Below are 19719 nucleotides of genomic sequence, written 5' to 3'. Positions count from 1 at the left end.
TGACTGGTGATTTATTTACACTGGTGTCTGGTTTGTGGGCCAAAGATAGACATCAGAATTTGGAATTCTTAAGATAATTTCCCCTTTGATATGAAACAAAAACAACAGTGGCCTCTTTATAAACTATGAACTTGAACTTGGTAAAATTTTATGAGCTAAACCTCATCAGTTAATGTGCCATGTAAAAAGAAGAAACCCGCCAGATTGTAAATTAAACGCTATTGGCAAGGGTAGGTGAACCCTTAAGTATTTTCAGGCTTACATCTTTTATAAACGGAATAAAATAAGATATAGAGGGGAAAGAAATGTTTTACAAATTCCTGAAACCTTAAATTCCAGCCATTACTTCCTGTTTACTGCCTCCCCCAGCCCCCACACTCCTTTTTCTTGGTCCCAAACACTCAGACATAAAAATTATGTGAGCAACTTGCCATTTTCTGGTTTTCATTAATTCAATTGCTTCATTGATTTTATCCAGATTCAGCGTATGGATAAGTAGTGGATCTAGATTAAACTTCTTTGCCATATAATCAGAAACCAGTTTAGAGGCGCCCTCTCTGCTTTTCCAGCCTGGAAATACACAGATAAACAACAGATTTTATATATGAGACTCACTGTACAAGAAAGTCCATATAAGGTAACTGCTGGAGGTGCTGGCTTTGAGGAAATCAAAGGATTTCCCATTAATTGTCTCAGTTATGCTGAGAGTGACTGTCCCAACCATATATATACCTTGTATAGAAGGCTTTTCTCTTGAAGGAGACCTCTGATACTACAGAGGAGAATTTACTCAAAGCAAATAGAACATGGATCTCATCTTAGATATTCTTGGTGTCAGGTTGTACTGTTTGGGGAGCTGTAAATCCATATTTAATGTATAACAAAGACCAAAGTCTAGGGAACTATGAAAGGAAGCAATTCAAAAGTTGTGTGTGTGTGTGTTTTGATCTGCAGCTTCCTAAAAAGCCAGATATCTTAAGAGAAAAACTTTCATCATGGCAGTGATTCTAGTCACAGCTTTTAGAAAAAGAATTTGTACAAAGCAAGGTAAAAATGAGGTGTACTTTATGGAAGTAAGAATTGCACAGGGAAAGGAGGTCAGCCAAAGTAACGTAAGCTTGGTGTTCTCTTTTCTCTATTCTCATGATTTTCAAGAAATACTATCCTTATATTTAGCATTTATACTATCCTTATATTTAGCATTGTGCTGAGTAACATGCCTGGTGGGTCATGACCCAGAATTTGATGGCCTGCTCGTTCCTGGAAAGGGTGAGTGTAGTGTAATTGTGCAGGGAAGCAGGGGTGTTATAAGCAGCTTATCCTGTGACAGGATCTTGGCACTGTTCTTGGTTCCATCCTGGGCCGGGTTCTCTAACCTTCCTGCGTACTCTCAAAACTACCTAAAACTTTTTTTTCTGTTAAGTTGGCTTCCGTTATATGTAGTCAGTTCTAACTACTGCTCTATGTCATGACACGAATGGCTAGTGTATTTTTCTATTTGTTTTTTATCTTTTTAAAAAGTTGAGATATAATTAACATATAACATATTAGTTTTGGGTATATAACATAATGATTTGATGCCTGTATGTACTGTGAAATGATCACTACTAAGCTAGTAAACATCCATCACCATGCACAGTTACAAATTCTTTTTTTCTTGTGAAGACAACTTTGAAGATCTATTCTTAGTTATTATCTTTTGCTTGGTGATCTATAAAGCATTTTCATATATATATGAGAAATACTTCCAGTTGTTTTTTAAGAAAGGGTCCAGGACTATACACTAGGTGGGGCAGTGTTTCTCAAAAATGGCATGGCATTTTGGGTGGGGAAAGTTCTTCATTGTGTACATTGTAGGAAGTTTAGCCTCTTGGCCAACACTGTCACTCGTACTTTCTAAATTTTTTGAGGTAAAATTGACATACGATATTGGTTGCAGTTATACAACAGTGATTTGACATTTGTATACGTTGTGAAATGGTTATCACAAGTCTAGTTACTATGTGCCACCTTACAAAGTTAATACACTATTATTATTGACTGTATTCCCCGTGCTATGCATTATATCACCGTGACTTATTCATTTTATAACTGGGAGTTTGTACTTGCTAATCCCCTTTACCCATTTTGCACCCCCAACCTCCCTTTCCTCCAACAACCACAGATCTGTTCTCTGTATCTGTGAGTCTGGGTTTTGTTTTGTTTGTTTCATTTGTCATATGGTATTTGTTTTTTTCTCTCTGACTTATTTCACTTAGCAAAATAGCCACAAGGTCCATAAATGATAATGAAAATATCGAAATTTCATTCTTTTTTTTTTTTTTTGGCTGAACAGCGTTTTATTGTATGTATATACCACATCTTTATGCATTCATTCACCGACAGAACCTTACGTTGTTTCCACATCTCAGCTATTGTAAATAATGCTGCAATGAATCTAAGTGTGTCTATATCTTTTTGTATTAGTGTTTTAATTGCTGGAATTGCTGCATCATACGGTAGGTCTATTTTAATTTTTGAGGAGCCTCCATACTGTTCTCCACAGTGGCTGTACCAATTTACATTCCCACCAGCAGTGCCACAGGGTTCCCTTTGTTCCACATCCTTGTGAACACTTGTTACTTTTGTCTTTTTGACACTAGCCATTCTGACTGGTATGAGCTAGTATCTCATTGTGGTTTTGATTTGCATTTCTCTGATGATGAGTGATGTTGAGCATCTTTTCATGTGCCTATTGGCCAGCTGTTTGTCTCCTTTGGAAAAAATGTGTATTTAGATCCTCTGCCCATTTTTTTGAATGGAATTGTTTGATTTTTTTTTTGTTGAAGTGTATAAGTTCTTTATATATTTTGATATTAACCCTTTATCAGATATATGATTTGCAAATATTTTCTCCTATTCAGTAGGTTGCCTTTTCATTTTGTTGATGGTTTCCTTTGCTGTGAGATACTTTTTAGTTTGATGTAGTCCCATGTGTTTATTTTTGCTTTTGTTTCTTTTGTCTTTGGAGTCAGATCCAAAAAATAAAATAAAATAAAATGAAACAAAACACTATGATGTCAAGTGTCAAGGAGTTTACCGCCTATGTTTTCTTCTAGGAGTTTTGTGGTTTCGGGTCTTATATTCAAGTCTTTAATCCATTTTGAATTTTTTTTATATATGATAGAAGATAATGGTCCAGTTTTATTTTTTACATGTAGCTGTCCAGTGTTTCCAACACCATTTATTGAAGACACTGTTCTTTCTCTATTGCATATTCTTGTCTCCTTTGTCCTAAATTAATTGACCATATGAGCATGGGTTTATTTTTTGGACACTCTGTTTTGTTCCATTGATCTATGTGTCTGTTTTTATGCCTATACCATACTTTTTCGATTACTATAGCTTTTTAATATAGCTTGAAATTAAGGAGTGTGATATTTCTGACTTTGTTCTTTCTTAAGATTGTTTTAGCTGGGGTGCCTGCGTGGCTCAGTCGTTAAGCGTCTGCTTTCGGCTCAGGCCATGATCCCGGGGTTGTGGGATCAAGCCCCACATCGGGCTCCCTGCTCAGCGGGAAGCCTGCTTCTCCCTCTCCCACTCCCCTTGCTCGTGTTCTCTCTCTCGCTGTGTCTCTCTCTGTCAAATAAATAAAAAAAAAAAAAAAAGAAAAAGATTGTTTTAGCTATTTGGGATCTTCTATGGTTTCATGCAAATTTTAGGATTATTTGTTCTGGTTCTGTGAAAAATACCCATTAGAATTTTGATAGTGATTGCATTGAATCTATAGATTGCTTTGGGTACTATGGACATTTTAATAATACTACTTTTTTTTTTTTCCATCCATCAACGTGGATTATCTTACCATTAATTTGTGTCTTCTTCAATTTATTTCATCAGTGTTTTATAGTTTTCAGTGTACAAATCTTTTACCTCTTTGGTTAAATTTACTGGTAGGTATTTTATTCTATAATTGTAAATGTGATTGTTTCTTGATTTCTCTTTTTGATAGTTCATTATTAGTGTATAGAAACAACAGATTTTTGTATGTTAATTTTGTATCCTCTAACTTTACTGAATTAATTATTAGTTCTAACAGTTTTTTGGTGGAATCCTTAGAATTTCCTGTATTTAGCATCATGTCATCTGCAGATAGTGACGGTTTAGCTTCTTCCTTTCCAATTTGGATTGCCAAATTGTGGCTAAGTCTTCCAATACTATATTAAATAAAAGTGGGGATAGTGGGCATCCTGGTCTTGTTCCTGATTTTAGAAGAATAACTTATAACTTTCCATTTTTGAATATGATAGTAGCTCTGGCTTTGTCATATTAGTCTTTATTATGTTGAGATACATTCCCTTTATATTTACTTTGTTGAGAGTTTTTCATCATGCATGGATATTGAATTTTGTAGAATGCTTTCTCTGCATCTATTGAAATGATTATGTAATTTTTATCTTTCGTTTTGTTAATAGGGTGTATCATATCAGTTGATTTGCAGATATTGAACTATCCTTGCATTCCTGGAATAAATCCCACTTGATCATGTTGTGTGGTCCTTTTATTGTATCATTGTTTCAGTTTGCTAATATTTTGTGGAGGATTTTCACAGCTGTGGTCATTGGAGATATGGACTTGTAATTTTTTTGTGGTGTCCTGGCCTGGTTTTGGTATGAGAGTAATGCTGGCCTTGTAAAATGAGTTTGGAAGCTTTCTATTATTTTCATTTTTTTTTGAAAGAGTTTGAGAAGCTTAAGTATTAATTCTTCTTTAAATGTTAGAATTCACCAGTGAAGTTATCTGGTCCTGGACTTTTGTTTGTTGGGAGGTTAATTACTGATTCAGTCTCCTTTCTAGTAGTCATTCTATTCAGATTTTCTATTTTTTTATGATTCAGTTTTGGAAGAGTATAAATTTCTAGGAATTTATCCATTTCTTCTAGCTTGTCCAATTTGTGTATAATTGTTCAGAGTAGTCTCTTGTGATTCTTTGTATTTCAGTGGTATCACTTACTTCTCCTTTTTCATTTCTGATTTTGGTTATTTGGGCCCTACCTCTTTTTTCTTGGTGAGTTTAGTAAAGGTTTATCAGTTTTGTTTATCTTTTCAAAGAACCAGCTCTTAGTTTCATTGATTTTTTTTTTCTTTTTTAAAAAAAATTTATTTATTTTAGAGAGCGAGATTAGGAGCAGGGGCAGGGGCAGAAGGAGAAGGAGAGGGAGAATGTCAGGCAGACTCCCCACTGAGCATGGAGCCTGATGCTGCACTCAATCCCACGACCCTGAGATCATGACCTGAGCTGAAATCAAGAGTTGGATGCCCAACCGATTTTTCCTATATTTTTTGTCTCTATTTCATTTATTTCCTTTCTTATGTTTATTATTTAACTCCTTTTACTAATTTTGGGCTCTGTTCTTCTTTTTTAGTTCCCTTCGATATAAAGTTAATTGGTTGAGTTTTTTTGTTTCTTGAAGTTGGTCTGTATTGCTATGAACTTTCCTCTTAGAATTTTTGCTACATATTTTTTAGATTTTAGTATATTGTATTTCTGTTTTCATTTATCTCTAGGTATTTTTGATTTCTCCTTTGATTTCTAATATGACCCAATAATTGTTCAGTAACATACTGTTTCATCTTTACATTTTTGTAGTTTTTCCAGTTTTCTTCTTGTAATTGATTTCCAGTTTCATACCATTGTGGTTGGAAAAATGCTTGATATGATTTCAGTCTTCTTAAGTTGTCTTGTGGCCTATGTACCATCTGTCCTGGAGCATGTTCCACTTGTACTTGAGAAGAATGTGTATTTTATTGATTTGGATGGAATGTTCTCTATCAAGTCCATCGGACTTAATGTGTTACTTAAGGCCAGTGTTTCTTTATTGATTTTCTGTCTGGATAATCAATTGATGTAAGTGGGGTATTAACATCCCCTACTTATTATTGTATTGCTGTCAGTTCTCCCTTTAAGTATGTCAATATTTGCTTTACATATTTTCTTGCTCCTATGTTAGGTGCATATATATTTATAAATGTTAATATCTCCTTCGTCGATTTACCACTTTATCATTATGTAGTGTCCTTCTTTGTCTTTTGTTACAGTCTTTGTTTTAAACTCTGTTTTATCTGCTATAAATATAGCTACACCAGCTTTCTTCTTATGCATGGAATATCTTTTCTATCCCTTTACTTTCTTTTGTATGTTCTAACCTTTGAAGTGAGTCTCTTCTAGGTGGTACATATAGATTTATCTTTTTCTTTTTCTTTTATATCCCTTCAATCACTCCATGTCTTTTGATTGGAGAATTTAATCCATTTATATTTATTTATTTTATTTTATTTATTTATTTTTTTAAAGATTTTATTTATTTATTTGACAGAGAGAGAGAGACAGTGAGACAGGGAACACAAGCAGGAGGAGTGGGAGAGGGAGAAGCAGGCTTCCTGCTGAGCAGGGATCCCGATGTGGGGCTCGATCCCAGGACCCTGGGATCATGACCTGAGCTGAAGGCAGAAGCTCAATGACTGAGCTACCCAGGTGCCCCTAATCCATTTATATTTAAGATGATCTATCCTTATTAGGGTCTTTTTCTGAGGTTTGGTCTTGCTCTTTTGTTTGGAACATATTTCTGTGTTCTCCTTTTTCTTGACTCTCTATGTTCCTGTATATTAGGTGAAACAGCTGCCTCTCTCGTTGAAGGAATGGCCTTGTTTAGGTGATGATCCTTCTTGTTCAACCTTTCCCTAGCTCTTTTTTATTTCTCAAACCATTGTGGTTGTCTAAACTACTTGACTTAGTCTTTTTTTTTTTTTTGATAGTCCGAAGTTATTTATAGAAGAATTTCAAACGGAATTAAATGCAAAATATACACAGTTCATTTATTCTTGATGTGCTCCTGTTGTTGAGGTTGTACCAAGCCTGTCAGTGACCCAACAGGAGGAATTTCATTAGCACTAATTTCAGACTGATTGGAAGCCAGACTCTCAGGCAACACCTTTTAAAGTATGCAAATATCTATAGATGAGTGGAGCTGCAATTATAATCTCTGTGGCCTCCAGCGCAAGAGGTCCAGAGGTGTACTGTAGGTGACATTTGCAAGAATCAGGGCTTTAGATGAGTGTATAAGCTCCTTTCTGGGAAATCTTTTTGAGCTGTATCAATGCCAGGGAGGTACAGAAGGATGATATCTTCTTGCTTATATTTCCTGAGAGTGCCTCCTTAGCCTCTAGATGTAAGAGAAACCTGAAGCCTATCCCTCAGGCTAGAGTACCAGGTTAAATAAATAGGCTTTTTTCACAGGAGGACTGTGGTTGTGTTTCAGTCTATTGTCTACCTAGGGGTGGTAGTTTGCCAAGAACTGTATTTCTGATTGTTACATATTTGTAGAGCTCTGGAATGCTATCCTTCTTGTCCACAAAGACTAGGTGATCAAGGAGAATCCCTTGTTTTTGATTGTTTGTTCCTATTGGTTTTAGCCAGGTGGAGTGAAAGGGTAGGGCATGCTCACTGGTTTCAGAAAGGCAGTGGGAAAATGTCTTGACTCCATGTATCTGTGGGCCTCAGCAGTGCCAGCAGGAGAGTGCCTTGTCTCTCTGCATGCAGCCTTTAGGCTGGAAGCAGGAAAATGCTGGACTGCTTGTGCTTGCCAGCCTCAGTCAGGGGCAGGGGAGTGTCGCAACCGCCTATGCTCACAGACTTTAGCTGGGTACCAGAAGAACTCCATTCATGATTTCCTGCCCCAGCGAAGGAACAGGGAAGCACTACAATCACTTGGGCCCTCTGGCCTCAGTAAGTGCCATGGGAGTGTGCCATATCCAAGCTTGCTCACCTATGCTAGCAGTTTTGTGGAGAGTACAACAATGGCATCGGCCAGTGCCTCCATCACTGGGAAGCTTCTCAGCTGGCCCCTGCCCTTCCTGCTGATGACCCCAGATTAGCAAATGAATCTCCCTCATATATAGTTTAGGCACTTTTCAAACTGTTGATTTTTCACTGGGTCTTGGGGTGAGCAAGATCATACATGAGCCTTCTAAGAAGGGAATCTCAGTTCCCTATAGCACTTAGCGCCCCCCACCTAATGTCAGCCCTGGTTGGTTTTCCAAGCCAGACATTCTGGGGGCTTATCTCATCCTTGTGCAAATCCCAGGGGCCAGGGTGCCTACTGTAGGGCATCAACCCTTTGTTCTTCAGGGACAAGCCCCTGTCTGCTGAGATCCATCCTATTGTGTATCACTGCACCAGGGGTGGGGTTTTGCAAGACCATGTCTCTGCCTCTTCTCCCCATTGCAATATGATCCTTTTATCCTTTGTTGTATAGAGCATTTCATCTAGTTTTCAGTTTTTAGATCTTTTCAGAGGGAAGTGATGCATGTGTGGCTGTAGATTTGGTGTGTCTGTGGGAGGAGATGAGTTTAGGATCTCCCTATACTGCCATCTTGTATCCTGCCTTTCTTAAATATTGTCGTTATTTGAAAACTATTGACCCAGAGGATTATACTGTCTGTGGAAGGTAGGATTCATGTAATAATTGTTATATGAATGCTTAAGTGGCCAGTGAAGTAGTTTATGAGAATTATTTAAAATATTTGTGATCTTATTTTGCAAGAGTTAGCTGAGTATGTGTGTTTGGAATCAATAATTACCATGTATAATAGAGGGAAAAAGCAGTGGTTGTATCCAGTTATCCCAAATGGAAGAACTGAAAATTATAAACTGGATTATTTATGTATTTGTTTTTGCTGGTCCTGCCATTTATCTACTCTTCATGAATGAATTGGGTAAGACTCCTAGTGTCTGTAACAATACACTGCTCTGCTATAGCTAATTTGGAGACCACAGATAGCTCACTAGTCAAATAATTCATATAGTTCCTAATCCTTATCTCTTTTGCCCCAAAATTCAGGTTGTCCAAAATCTCTGGGTAAATACATTTCTTCTTAAATAGTAGATTACTTGCTTATGAGCCCAGAATCCTAAGCAGATTTATTTAGTTTTCTAGTTTCTTAACTTTCTCAATAAACCCTCTTCTAAAGCCTATTAAAATGCAAGTTCTAAGACAGGTTTAAAAAATGGAAAATCAAAGGATTCTATGAAAAAATTTTTTTCTGGAAATAATTCTCATTTGCTTTTTATCAGTAGTATTTTTCACTCACGAATCCATTATGTTTCATATCTTTGAGTTGATGTAACGAAAACTCAGTTGTCTCAGATAAGACTTAACATTAGTTGAACAGTGATTCAGTATATTCTTCAAAGAATCCACTTGGCAGATATATAACTCAATTGAAGTATAGTTATTGATAACAGTATTGCCTTTTCTTTTCAACTTATAATTTGCATTAAACTTTGGACACCTGTTGCTTTACGAATCAATAAAAAACTTACCAAGAAAATAAGCGACTGCCTTCAGCTCAGGTCATGATCCCGGAGTCCCGGGATAGAGTCCCGCATCGGGCTCCCTGCTCAGCAGGAAGCCTGCTTCTCCCTCTGACCCTCCCCCCTCTCATGTGCTCTCTGTCTCTCTCATTCTCTCTGTCTCAAATAAATAGATAAAATCTTAAAAAAAAAAAAAAAAACTTACCAAGAAGTAACTGTAAATTTAAATAAAATAAAATTTAAAAATAAGTAACTGTATACATCTAATATCCATCTCCTTATCTTGGATATTTATGTGTTGAAACAAAAACTGTAATCTAAAGTTCTTGTTTGATGTTCCTTCTTAAGCATTTATGACACATTTCTCTATTTACCACCTCTAAAACCTCATGCATTTCCACTTTTCCCTGCTTCATCCATATCTCCAAAAACAGTTCCCTTCAAAGAACGTCCTGAGAGGAACAACAAGCCACTGATGTTGAGTTGGACACCTGCCAAGAGCCCAACAATCACACAGACCTGTGGCTCTCATTGCAGGAGGCCAGGGCAGCTTCCTGTTGTAAGACAATGCAAGGGTTAAAAGATGTCCTTAAGAGTTGGACCTAATCTCAGATTAGCTTTTAAATGGTCTGTGATCTTTTCTGATGCTCCCTGACCTCATTTGAAAATAACATTTATCTTACAAGGATTAGCTGAAACATGAATAAGACATTGCATGCTGCCTAGTATAATACCTGGCACTTTAGGACTCAATAAATGGAAATTAAAAAAATGAAAATACTAAACACACCCATGGTGGTAATAACAACAACAACAATAGTATTAATTTTTATGAGAGCCATTACTGACATGGGTGGTTTGTTAGAATTGACTTTTTCTTTTAGACATCGAGGAGTACAGCTTTGTAGTTGTATAACATCTTGTATTAACAGAGTGATAAACAGACATGTTCCCATTAGTTATTTTCAAAGGCTATTTCTCAGACAAGACTGTCTGCAGGAAAGATTGTGAGAAAGGTTTGGTTATACCATTTTACACACGAGGGAGTTCATGTTGTAGGGAGAATGAAAACATTTTGTAAGCTGAGGAAAGCACTCAGGTTAAAAGAGACAGTTATTGGGTTTTCATACAGCTAACTAGAGATAGAGCCATGCAATCCAATAGTACATTATTTCTACAAATCCCCAAAGAAAGCAAGTCTCAGATTGTGAAATAACTCCCTCTCCATTTATATTCTTATATAAACCATGTTCCGCTGGAAAAACAACTACTGCTTGCTTCATTTTTGAAGTTAATCCATCTAATCAAATTGGTTAATATTTTCTTTGGAAGCTCACTCAGGTCTACTGTGAAAGATTGCTCAAAGTGCAAAGCTCATTCCTTTATAGGTTGTTGATCCAATACTATCCTTATCTTGCTTAAATCTTTTGGCTTGGAATTTATAGTTACCAGGTTGTTGCTTATGAAATAATTCAGTGAGAATTCTTTACAAAGCTTTTCTGTACTGTCTGTTGGAGGTTGTCGTCTTATTTGAAGGAATGGCATGATGGAACAGTGGAAGAAGAAATCTCAGCATGGGAGTTCAGTGTTTGGAATGGTGAATAGATTTGTAGGAGTGGACAGAGGATACCAGCTGGGATGTCATGGGGCACAAGGAAGATTAAATAATTTAGAGGAAAAGTGGAGGGAATTTTAGAATTTTCATCCAATTAAAATCTAAGCTTATGACTGACACAAGCATTGGTTATTTTCCCTCTGGAAAAATCACATACCACAGTTTCTGGATTTCCGATGGCCTCAAAGCAAAATTCCACACCAGTACCTGTCATATCAAATAAAACTTCTTGGATGCGTTTCTTGAAGTCCTGTGGGTGGATGCACTCAGTGGCACCGACTTCTTTTGCCTTCTCAAATTTGTCTTTGTTGATGTGCACCCCAATGATCCTGGCTGCTCCCGTTGCTTTATAGCCTATGATCACAGACAGGCCGACCCCTCCAAGGCCAAACACCGCACAGGTGGAGCCTGGGGTCACCTGAGCACATGAAGGCAGAAAACAAAAGCAAAGGGAAACATGTGCCTTTACTCAGTTGGAAAGACCCAAGTCTGTATATACTTTTTATGAGATATAAGCAAAGGACATTTTCAGATAAAACTCATTGTAACTAGAGAGTTTTGGTTTCTGAGGGTATTTCTAGATGTGGAATACTTTTTGCTAGAGGAGCAAAAAACTACCTGTAAATACAGTTTTAATTTCTGGGAATTAACATTAGTAGAAGCAGTTTAATGAAATTTCATCAAATCTTAAGACTTATTACCATAGTATTTATTTGATTCCAGTTATTTTTGAGTTTTTAAAAACCATCCTCATCTTCCTGCAGCCCTTACTTTCTCTTTTCCTTTGGAAAACTTTGCATCACTTATAAGGTCAATGCCTTATGAAGGCAAAGGCTAATTTTTTTGGGGGGGGTCCAAAATGAGAGTAATTCAGATTGAACCCCTTCTGTCCTATTTCTCTATATAGGATTGGGATTAACGGATTTTGGGGGAAAACAAAGTATTGCAATTCAATAGATATTTAAAGAAAGTAGCTGGAGGATGTCTCAAAAACAATAGTTTAACAGTAACCCACTCAATCAGAGTGGGATTACCTGACCAATTTGTCTTATATAGCAACATCTCCTCCATCACCTGGTCTTTTTACTATCCTTTTATTTTTATGAACACTTGATTATCACCTGATACATTATACAACAGAATAACAGCTCGGTGAGTTTTGTTAGCTGCTGAGTGTCAGCCCCTGGAGCAGTGAATGGCTCCATAAATGTTTGTTGAATAAAAAAAAGAAAATGAACTGGCATGTGGAAGAACACAGTAATTTTGCCAACTGTGTTCTGTTTAACTTCCAGGAATTCCTGATATCTCCAGTTGTGACTGGCATCCAGACTTGATTTGCTACTTACTACTGACCAAAAGGGAATGGGAAAGATATTGAAGGGGAGCATGGGATGACTAGACAGTAAAAAACTCAGGGTTGTTTAGAGGCAGGTTTGTGATTCTTCCTGAGGTTGTATGATCAGACATGCCCAGATGCATGAGGATTTTCCTCTCCATCGACCAAGATTTCCATTCATACTGGGTATTAAATGCTCCTCACCTTGGCAGTCTTGATTGCAGCACCATACCCAGTGGAAAAACCACAGCTAACTAGGCATACTTTCTCCAGAAGTGCAACTGCATCAATCTTGGCAACCGAGATTTCTTTTATCACTGCTTATTCAGAGAAGGTGCTTGTATTTGCAAAGTGATACACTGGTTTTCCCTTGAAGGTAAACCTACTAGTACCATCAGACATCAGGCTGGATTCCGACTGTCATAGACAAAAAACCCCCAAATTTTTATTTCAAATTAGAAAGCTTAGATTCCTTCTAAGGAAATTGAATGTTTCAAAAAGAAAATATTAGTAAAACCTTACTTGATTTGTATACAAAGATTGTCCCCAGGATTAAGGCAAGAGGCACATTCTCCACATGCAGTAGAAAGAGTGTGATAACTTTATCTCCTAAAGAGCAAAAGTGTTTATTAGGTTATTATTTTTCTAAGTAAAGAGATGGCTGGCTTTCAGGACTTCAACAAGACACCCAAGAAAATATGACAACTGAGAATTATTTCCACATTTAATGGTGCTTGATTTTGTGGAAAATACCAACTACTTAGGAAAAGTGAGGATGTCTTCAGCACCTGTGTCTAGCCCTGGGCTCAGCAACTGAATCTCAAGGAGCTTGCCTTCCTATAAATTCCTCTTGAAGCCAAATGATTTTGTTATATAGCCATTGAGCCAAGTCGCATTTTATATTTTCTACACCACTTCTGCTGTGAGGGATTAGATTTAAAATAGTATGGATACCACATGCTCATAGAATAAGCTTCTTTATCAGGCAGCAAAGAGTGTCTGTTTGCTCTCCCCTGTGTTTTATATCAATCCTTTCTTCTTGGCGATGAGACCAAAGGCAGGCAGGTTTCTCTAGTAATGTGCAAAGTATAAGAAAAAGATTAGAATAACTTGCTTGTGATGGACTTACTGACTGACCCATTGTCTATTATTGTAGAGAAATTTGTTTCATGTTTTTTTTTTAAAGATTTTATTTATTCTCTCAGAGAGAGAACCTGCATAAGCGGGGTTGGGGGTGGTGGCAGGCAAAGGGAGAGAGAGAAGCAGACTCCCCACTGAGCAGAGAGCCCCATTGTGGGGCTCTATCCCAGGACTGATCCCAGGATCCTGGGATCATGACCTGAGCCCAAGGCAGACGCTTAACCGACTGAGCCACCTAGGGCGCCCCTGTTTCATGTTTTTAGTTAAAAACCCTTATAGGATTTGGGATTTTTAAATTTACTTTTAGTTTTTAAAAAGTACACATACATATGGTAAAACATTTAAACTTACACAAAAGTGTAGTTTGCATTCTTATCAGTGGTATCTTTCAGAGATATAACCCATTTCAAAATATAAAGGCTAACATAGTGTTTACTTTCTTTGTAGGTCTTACTTTTTTACTTAACAATAGATCTTGGAGATTTCTCATTTTAGTGATTTTTGTTTAATAGTTTTGTTTAATAGTTGCCCCTGCCCCGCAGTCATGAAAAATAACAGTGGAATGAATTTTTTGTGCACACGTGAGCTGTGGTAGGCAGAATTTTAAATTTTAAAAATGTGCCCCTGCCAAGATGTCCCATTCTAATCCCCAGAAACTGAATGTGTTACCATGCTGGTGAATATATTACAGGGAAAAGGGGGACTTGCAGTTGTAATCAAGTTTATTGAGCATTTGACATGAAAGTAGGGAGATTATTCTGGATTATTTAGGTGGAACAAAGTAATCACATAAGCCCTTGAAAGGAGACAAGAGGAGAATCAGCAGAAGAAGACAAAGTATGTATGTAAAAATCAGAGTTAAAAAGAGCCCTTCCTTGGAAGTTCCTTGGTCTATTTTATGTGAAACATCTCACTCTAATAAAAATTTGTAAGATTCAAGAACTCATAAGGATTGATGCTTAGTTGACAAATGAAAATTGTGCATCTTCACTTAGGGTCTTCATGAGGCTACCTGTGGGACAGGTAGTTACTGAGTTGCATTGTAGTGTTGTAACTGGAATGCCCAAGGGAATGGGTAACCTTTTTTTCCTCACATCCAAAATCTATATTCAGACTCCCAACATCTTCCTGTCTACCTAGTTATTTACCCACCATCCTGGACTCATGTTTCAAATGTATACCACCCTTAACAACGCTTACAGTGAGGGTGCTGTTGCCTGGGATAGCAGAAAGCATTCCCAGCAACACCAAAATAATCTAAATCTTGTGCTTTTATCCTAGGATGTAAGTATTACTTTCCATATGTATAAACTGCCATACACTGTTACACACACAGAAGGTGGACTGGGTTGGTTACTACTATAATAACCAGCCATCTTATTTATTAATTTTTAATTTGGGTGTTAATATCTCACATTCCAAAGTTTCAACTTACAGTTATTAACAATCAGCCCATGAACTTGCAAGGTGAAATTACTAAGATGGCTGCTACAAGTAATGTCCAGTTCACACATCATATTTTAGAAGTTCCCTCTTAGATTGTTTGGAATTTGGAAAGCATTTCCCCATATGCATAAATTATGGGGAAGATTAATTCCATATTAGAGATCTTCCTCATTATTCTTCATTGTTCCTTAAAAAGAACTTCCTCTCCCCTCTGTTGCTACTGCTATTATAGTCTACTTGTCCAACCTTTTAAAGTTGATCATACGGGCCTCTTTTCCCTTATAGCTCAACTCTTGAGTTTCTTTGCTTATGCCATTTACTTCTCCTACTCTCCTTTTTCTAGAACTGCCACTTTCAGAGGTAAAAGGGAGCTCTCTCCTCAAATCTCTGGCCTTCATAACCCAGTGTCTCCTCATTGTCTTCCTATCTTTACTGGCTGCTGCTTTTCTCTCCTCTTCGCAGAACTTCCTTTTTTTCACCCTAAAGGTGGGGACACATCCCAACACCAGTCCTCTGCTCTCAAAAATTGTTTTTATTTTCATGCTTTTGACTATTACCTCTGCCTGGTCTGACTGGGGAATGAGGAAATGACCACCTCATCTCCTGTGCCATCTTGGACCTCACATCTCATGTCTACTTACTGGACATCTTGTGAATACCTTCTGTCACCTCCATCTACTGTGCGTCCTGCACTCTCGCAGTCTTGCTGCCAAGTCACTTGTACTCCCTAAGAATATCTCATTTATCTGATGCATTCTTTCCCCTTTAACACTGTCCTAGAACAGGTTCCATTCTCTCTTGCCTCTACCTAGTGAAAGCCTCCTTACTCTCCTCACCCCCCACTTCTAATGTCCCCTCCCCAGGGCTGCAAGAAGGAGTTACTAATGTGTTGTGATCCATCACCCCTCTGCTCAGAAAATTTCAGTAAAGCTCCCATGGCCCAGAGGATAAAATCTAAAGCTCCTTTGAAGAATTCAGGAATCACTGTTACCTGGCCCCACACATTGCCCATCTTAAAGTTTGCAGGTCAGCAATACTAAATGATTATAATACCCTGAACATATTCTGCTCTTTCAGGCTGAGCCCTCTGTCTGGGACTCTCCCTCCATTTTCTTTGTCAAACTCCTCTTTACTTTTTATTTATTTATTTTTATTTTTATTTATCTTTAAAATCTTTTTTTAAAGATTTTATTTATTTGTCAGAGAGAGCACAAGCAGGGGGAGCGGCAGGCAGAGAGAGAAGCAGGCTCCCCGCTGAGCAGGGAGCCCGACGTGGGACTCGATCCCAGGACCCTGGGATCATGACCTGAGCCGAAGGCAGACGCTTAACTGACTGAGCCACCCAGGCGTCCCAACTTTGTGAATTATTAAGCAACTTCTGGGTTCTCTTGATTCTGACAGGATTGTGCAGATGGTCGTCTGGACACTGGGTCCCAAGTGAATAAAATGAGCAAACCAAGGCCACATATACAACCATTTAACCTCATCAAAACTGTGTTTGGCCCCAAGTCTCATGTTCCCATTCTGCTTTTATTCTTGCCTCACTAATTTTGGTTTCTTTTTTTATTCGGTGACCCATTTCCTGAATATCATTAGGTATTTGACAAATAGAACTTAATGTACTTCAATTAAATTGTTACTTTAACATTTTCAGGGAACACTTAGTAGAGGTCACTTGTGCAATAATCATTTACTAACAATTAAATAGTCAAGCGTCTAAGAAATACAATTTTCAAATACAGACTTACTCTCACTCTGCTTCAACTTCTGAGTGATTTTCTAATGGTTCTGTCAAAATGACCTTTCTTTCTAATCCTAAATCAGCTTATGTGATTTGTAAAATGGCAAAGGGTTAATTAAGAGATCGATCCTATTTCTCCTTTTTGCTTATTTACTATTTCAGGAGGAGCTGTGTCATTGTATCAGAGCTATTAGTTACACCATCAACATGTAATTATTTCTCTGCAAACTGAAAATTTTCTTCAGTTTGCTCAGCTTTTTGGGGCTGGCCAAAAGTCAGTGCAAGTTATGTACATTCACAGCTATATTTTTTTTAAAAGATTTTATTTATTTATTTGAGAGAGAATGAGATAGAGAGAGCATGAGAGGGGGGAGGGTCAGAGGGAGAAGCAGACTCCCCGCTGAGCAGGGAGCCAGACGTGGGGCTCGATCCCAGGACTCCAGGATCATGACCTGAGCCGAAGGCAGTCGCTTAACCAACTGAGCCACCCAGGCGCCCCGATTTTTGTCGTATTCTTAATTTGTTATTTGCTTACTATTTTCATGACTCTTGCCCTGTTTTTTTTTTTTTTAAGATTTTATTTATTTATTTGAGAGAGAGTGAGAGAGAGCATGAGAGGGGAGAGGGTCAGAGAGAGAAACAGACTCCCCGCCGAGCAGGGAGCCCGATGCGGGACTCGATCCCAGGACTCCAGGATCATGACCTGAGCCGAAGGCAGTTGCTTAACCAACTGAGCCACCCAGGCGCCCAACACAGCTATGTTTTTTTAAAGGAGACCAGCAAAATGGAAATTTTGGCTTCTAGAGTCAAAATTTTCATTGCTGGAGACCAGCAGGACACCGTGACCATGTGCACCCTTATAGGCTTATCAGGATACATTTTCATACTTTGATTTTAAGCTGCCTCCTTTCCCACCAGTGCCAATCCAGGGCTGGGTGCAGAAGGTACCTACCCCCAACTTCCCCACAGGTACCCCATGGAGGACTGTGCCACTCTGTGAGTAGAGTGACATGCCCACCTATGTCCTACTCTCCACTTGCTACCCATAGCCTGGGAGGAAGGAGGGTTGGAGGTGAATACGGGCCTCTGGGCAACCAGTAGGATTTTATGCCCACTCTTGTGATGTGTGCATTTGGAACCATACCTTCATTCTCTGGATCTCTCATCAGCAGCACCAGCATAAAACACTGGTGCACTGAGTAACATGGGACCCATACTATTCCATGGCGTTTTCTTAGGACCATTCTGAAAGCTGCCTTGACCCTAAATATCTCCTTCAGCCTCTTTGACAAAACAGTTAAACTATGCCCTACATGTACATGGTACTCCACAGTTGACAGAGCCCTATCACTAGCATCATATCGTCTAATCCTTATGAAGCTGTATTGGCCTGGTAATTTTTTTTAAAGATTTATTGGTCCATTACTTTAAGTTAGTTGAGGTAAAGAAACCTCTTAAAATTTACAATAGTTTATCAAGTAATATAAATTATTTTGTTTACGGCAAAACGTTAACACTAGTCTCATAGTAAACAATGGACAGAATTTTTTTATACACAGATATATGAAAAAAAGTGGACAAAAAATCCTCATGCCAGCATCAAAAATACAACAAAACCTTTATTTTTATTTTTACAATCCCTGAATTCCATAACAAAGAAAAAGGGTGACTTTTTTTTCCAAGTTTTAATTTAAATTTTAGTTTATTAACATATAGTGTAATATAAGTTCCAGGTATAGAATGAAAAGGTTTGGTAGCTGCATGAAGCAAAGACTTTGATCTGTAAGTAAATCACTTTCTCATCTACACACATTATTAAGCACTTTTTTTTTTTATGGCTTTTGATTTGGCTTACTGGCAGCATGGAGAGAAGAGAACACATTTACATGGGGACTTAACCAGTACCTCAGGTTTTTTCTTTGAAAATTTTAAAGCTAAGGAATGATTTCTAAAAATAAGAAGCACAGTCCATAATTTGTGCATGACTTAAACAAAAGTTTTTAATCTCTTTTTCAATAGTTAAAAAGCTACAAAGTTTGCTGGCAGTTTATTTCATGGGAATATATCGGATATACATCATCTTCCAATGCATTGCCAATGCACAGACATTAGGGGACAGTCAGAAAGAAGTACAATGGTCAGGCTGTCTGCTGGACGGGACCGGAACATCAGGGCTGTCCAGGTGAACGGTGCTGATTGTTAAGAGCTGCTGGTTTTTTGTTCACTGAAAGCCCAGCTGACCCCGGCATCATTTTATCACACTGATTCACATTTTGTTTGCAAGCTACTTTCCCCTCCCCATTTCTACACTGGTGAAAAAGTGATCCCCCTTTTCTCCTTCCACTATCACTGTGACTGAAGGGTTGGTCTGAGACTGTGAACCATCTGTCAGAGAGGGGTGTCGACAGGTGTTATCTGCTCTGCCCTGGCCTACAGGCAGCCCAGAATCATCTGGTGAGTGTGGCGCTGCTGGGCGAGGTGCATGTGCAATACTCCATCATTGGTTTTAATAGGAAATGCTCTGTGACAATGGACTAAAGTATGTGAGTCAATACAGAGGTGTTAGGTTTTTGGCATTTCAACGTCTGGAGAATCTCTATCTGAAGCATGCTGCTCTAAGGCCCCCATGGTATGTTTTAAAATGCTGTTCTGCAGAATTGGGATAAACCTTTAATATTGTCATAAGCTAGAGTTCTTTGTATCTGTGTGATCTGTCAGTGCTGATACCATACATCCTCTACAATCAAAAGTCTGTCAAAAGCACTAAATTAATCTTTTATACTTTAAAACAACAGCCAAAAAAAAAAAAAAAAGGCTTTGTGGGCCTTGTGTTTAGAGTAATTCTTTAAAACAAAGAATGAAACGGGTTCAGAGAGGTTGAGTAACTTACTGAAGGTCACCATTAAGTAGGTGATAGATCACTTGCTCTCAATCCAAAGTCCTTTCCACAATATCAAACAAATTGTAGACACAGAAACAAATAACCCTTTTGGAGAGAGACAAAACCCCTTAAAAGAATAAGCTTTTTATGTACATTTGGAGATAAAGCTTAAAATGCAAATCTTCCCTTGAGAGTGGGAAAGCATGAAC

The 19719-nt window shown here is 38.0% G+C and overlaps 1 protein-coding gene across 1 annotated transcript; it reads right to left on the bottom strand.

Annotated features, from left to right (window-relative positions):
* Positions 1 to 328: 328 nt before the first annotated feature.
* On the bottom strand, positions 329 to 17873 carry LOC118010824 (alcohol dehydrogenase 6-like). Its single transcript, XM_035005538.1, is given in 8 exon segments — positions 329 to 572; positions 9776 to 9872; positions 9875 to 9905; positions 11124 to 11384; positions 12507 to 12723; positions 12825 to 12885; positions 12888 to 12911; positions 17774 to 17873. Coding segments are annotated over 8 exon segments (1035 nt in total).
* Between the last annotated feature and the right edge of the window lie 1846 nt (positions 17874 to 19719).

Source organism: Mirounga leonina, unplaced genomic scaffold, assembly GCF_011800145.1.
Source record: "Mirounga leonina isolate KUSES-001 unplaced genomic scaffold, KU_Mleo_1.0 Mir_129, whole genome shotgun sequence".
NCBI lineage: Eukaryota > Metazoa > Chordata > Mammalia > Carnivora > Phocidae > Mirounga > Mirounga leonina.
The sequence above is the reverse complement of the archived record's forward strand: the minus strand, read 5'-3'. Positions and strand labels throughout refer to the sequence as shown.